At 60.1% G+C, this 2,899-nt stretch overlaps 1 protein-coding gene across 1 annotated transcript; it reads left to right on the forward strand.

Annotated features, from left to right (window-relative positions):
• The first annotated feature begins 225 nt into the window (after positions 1 to 225).
• Positions 226 to 2,305, forward strand: RHOV (ras homolog family member V). The gene is made up of 3 exons (XM_058738160.1): positions 226 to 542; positions 739 to 797; positions 975 to 2,305. Exons 1-3 carry the CDS (start codon positions 335 to 337, stop codon positions 1,416 to 1,418), a joined length of 711 nt encoding a protein of 236 aa, XP_058594143.1. The 5' UTR covers positions 226 to 334; the 3' UTR covers positions 1,419 to 2,305.
• Positions 2,306 to 2,899: the final 594 nt, after the last annotated feature.

A 2,899-nucleotide genomic window follows, 5' to 3' on the forward strand; every position in this document is an offset into this window, starting at 1 on the left:
GATACCTAGATCTGCCTCATGTTGGCGATTCTTTGTCCTGGTACTTGCGTGATTCTCTGAGCGCCAGTTTTCGGCCTGGCTCTCTTCCTTCCCGGGGTATGCGACCTCCGGACCTCATGGGGAGCGCTGCCCCGGGAGGCCCCTACAGGGTTTGGCGGGTGGGCGGAGTCCCGGGCCGCACGGGACATGCAGATGAGGTGGGCGGAGCCCCCACATATACCCTGGGTTAGCGGCTGGTCGGCGCGCCGGGCTTTGGCGGACTCAGAGGCACCCTGCAGAACCTGCTTCCCGGAGCGCAGCGGAGCCTGGTCCCGGGCTGTCCCCGGAGCGGGCCATGCCCCCGCGGGAGCTGAGCGAGGCCGAGTCGTCCCCGCTCCGGGCCCCGACCCCTCCCCCGCGGCGGGGCAGCGCGTCCCCGGAGCTGGGCATCAAGTGCGTGCTGGTGGGCGACGGCGCCGTGGGCAAGAGCAGCCTCATCGTCAGCTACACCTGCAATGGGTACCCCGCGCGCTACCGGCCCACAGCTCTGGACACCTTCTCTGGTACGTTCAACGGCCCCGGCGGCCGCGTGGCTGGGGGTGGGGTTGTGCATCCAGGGGCTGCGGCAGGCGCGGGGACTGGAGGGCAAGGAAGCGCCACGGGAGGGGGACGGAAGCAGGCCCCGAGGTGGCGCTGGTGAGGTCTGGTAGGGCCCAAGATGCTCTTCCTGACTCGCTGTCTCCCGCCCTGACCCTGCAGTGCAAGTCCTGGTGGATGGAGCCCCGGTGCGCATTGAGCTCTGGGACACAGCGGGACAGGTGAGAAGTTGGGCGCGGCCTCTAATGGTCTGGGAGAAGGTGGGCTGGAGGGTGGATAAGAAATGGAGATGGTCTTGGGCCTTTGGAGTCTCAGGTCGGCAACCTCAGGTGACGAGCAGATTCCTGTTCCCTGCGGCAGGGAATAATCCTACTAATGATCTGGCCTTACCATCCTAGGAAGATTTTGACCGCCTTCGCTCCCTTTGCTACCCGGATACTGATGTCTTCCTGGCCTGCTTCAGCGTAGTGCAGCCCAGCTCTTTCCAGAACATCACAGAGAAATGGCTGCCCGAGATCCGCACTCACAACCCCCAAGCTCCTGTGCTGCTGGTAGGCACCCAGGCCGACCTGAGGGACGATGTCAATGTATTGATTCAGCTGGACCAGGGGGGCCGGGAGGGCCCAGTGCCCCAACCCCAGGCTCAGGGTCTAGCGGAGAAGATCCGGGCCTCCTGCTACCTCGAGTGCTCTGCCTTGACGCAGAAGAACTTGAAGGAGGTGTTTGACTCAGCTATTCTCAGTGCCATTGAACACAAAGCCCGGCTGGAGAAGAAATTGAACGCCAAAGGTGTGCGAACCCTCTCTCGCTGCCGATGGAAGAAGTTCTTCTGCTTTGTTTGAACAGCCACAGCAGCTAGGGAGTAATAGGCATAAGACCACAGACTTCTGGAAACTGGGGTACTGGGGCCTTTGAGGGGGATACTGGCAGGGCCAGGCCACCTCATGGGACTTAGTTCCACCTGAACACTGTGAGGACACAGGCCTCTAATTGCCCACTGTAATATGCAAGGGTGGGCCCAGGGCCTGGAGGAGGCAAGGCTCTGAGTTGGATTTCTGTGGTCAAAGATCACAGAGAAATCCCAGCACTTTGATTTTCGTCGGGTGGTCCTAGCAGTGTCATCCACCGCTAAGCAGTTTGGGATCCAGTTCCCAGTTTCTTACCAGGAGACCTCAGGTCAGCCTGGCTGAATTAGGACCCCTTGCGGTGGTCCCCACCCCTTCCTTGACACAGGGGTGAGGAAGAGCCTGGCAAGAGTAGGAGGGTGGAGAACTTAGAGAGCCGTTTGGGATGGACTGGATAAGACAGAGGTCAACGAGAGATTGAAAGGGAGCAGAAAGTGAGGCTTTGGAGCCTTGGGGCTGGAGGGAGGCTGGTGAGGAGGCAGGTCAGAGGGCTAAGCTTGGAAGGAGGAAGAGCAAGGAGAGCAGAGAAGTGGGGCAGCTGAGGAGCAAGGCTGACACCTGGGCTGCCCTCAGGCCCCAGGGCCACAATGGGCGGGGCTGGTCCCTGGGAAGAACTGGGACTCAGGGCTCCCTAGGCACTGCCCAAACTGGCTGGGCCAGGAGCAGGGCAGGAAGTGAGAGGCAAGGCCCAGCAAGAGGAGGGGGAGGAGCTGCAAACTAGAGCCTGAAGGAAGAAGGGGCTGGGGTCGCCCCTTTCTCCAAGGCCACAGCCTAGAAGGTAGAGAGCAGTACAGAGTCTGCAAATAAAGCCTTAAGTTTCTGAAGCTGCTGTCTCTGTGTCATTTCCTGGAGCTGTCTGCCCATTGCTCTCTCAGAGTCCTCTTCAGGACCCAATAGCCAGGATAGATAGGTTGGGTACTGAAGGACTGAGGCTAGACTGAGAGGTGGGGCTGCACTAGATGAGACAGTGTGATGGGAACTGGACTGGGGGGGGGGGGGACAGGTCTGGGGCTCCCCACTTGGAGCTTAGCTGGTTCCCAGGAGAGCTAGCGTGGGAAGCAGCCTAGGAACGGGTTTCCCCAGGTGTCAGCGCCAGAGCTGCTTTCCCATGACCTCACCAGGCGGGTAGTGCCCCTCCCCTCTCCCCCTCCTTTCTAGAGCACCTCGCTCATCACTGGGGCTCTGGGCAGTGCTAGGCCCTCTAACCTTCCTGCTCTGATCCTTCTAACTGTCCACAGGGTCTCGGGGTAGGGGGCCACTTGGCTCAGAGCCTGAGAATGACATAACTCCATACAGCCTAAACCTCAACCACTGGCCAAACTTCTGGGTCAAGTTGGTTGGACCTAGTCTTCAGTCTTGGCACTAAAAGTCCACATAAGGACCGACTAAAGGTCAAGGTGCGTGTTTTCAATAATTTA

The sequence above is a fragment of the Neofelis nebulosa genome, chromosome 7, assembly GCF_028018385.1.
Source record: "Neofelis nebulosa isolate mNeoNeb1 chromosome 7, mNeoNeb1.pri, whole genome shotgun sequence".
NCBI lineage: Eukaryota > Metazoa > Chordata > Mammalia > Carnivora > Felidae > Neofelis > Neofelis nebulosa.

Excerpts from the sequence above, each read along its gene's own strand:
- RHOV (XM_058738160.1), top strand. The coding sequence starts at position 335 with ATGCCCCCGCGGGAGCTGAGCGAGGCCGAGTCGTCCCCGCTCCGGGCC. Across the intron at positions 543-738 it reads AGCTCTGGACACCTTCTCTG|TGCAAGTCCTGGTGGATGGA; the intron begins GTACGTTCAACG and ends CTGACCCTGCAG. Across the intron at positions 798-974 it reads TCTGGGACACAGCGGGACAG|GAAGATTTTGACCGCCTTCG; the intron begins GTGAGAAGTTGG and ends TTACCATCCTAG.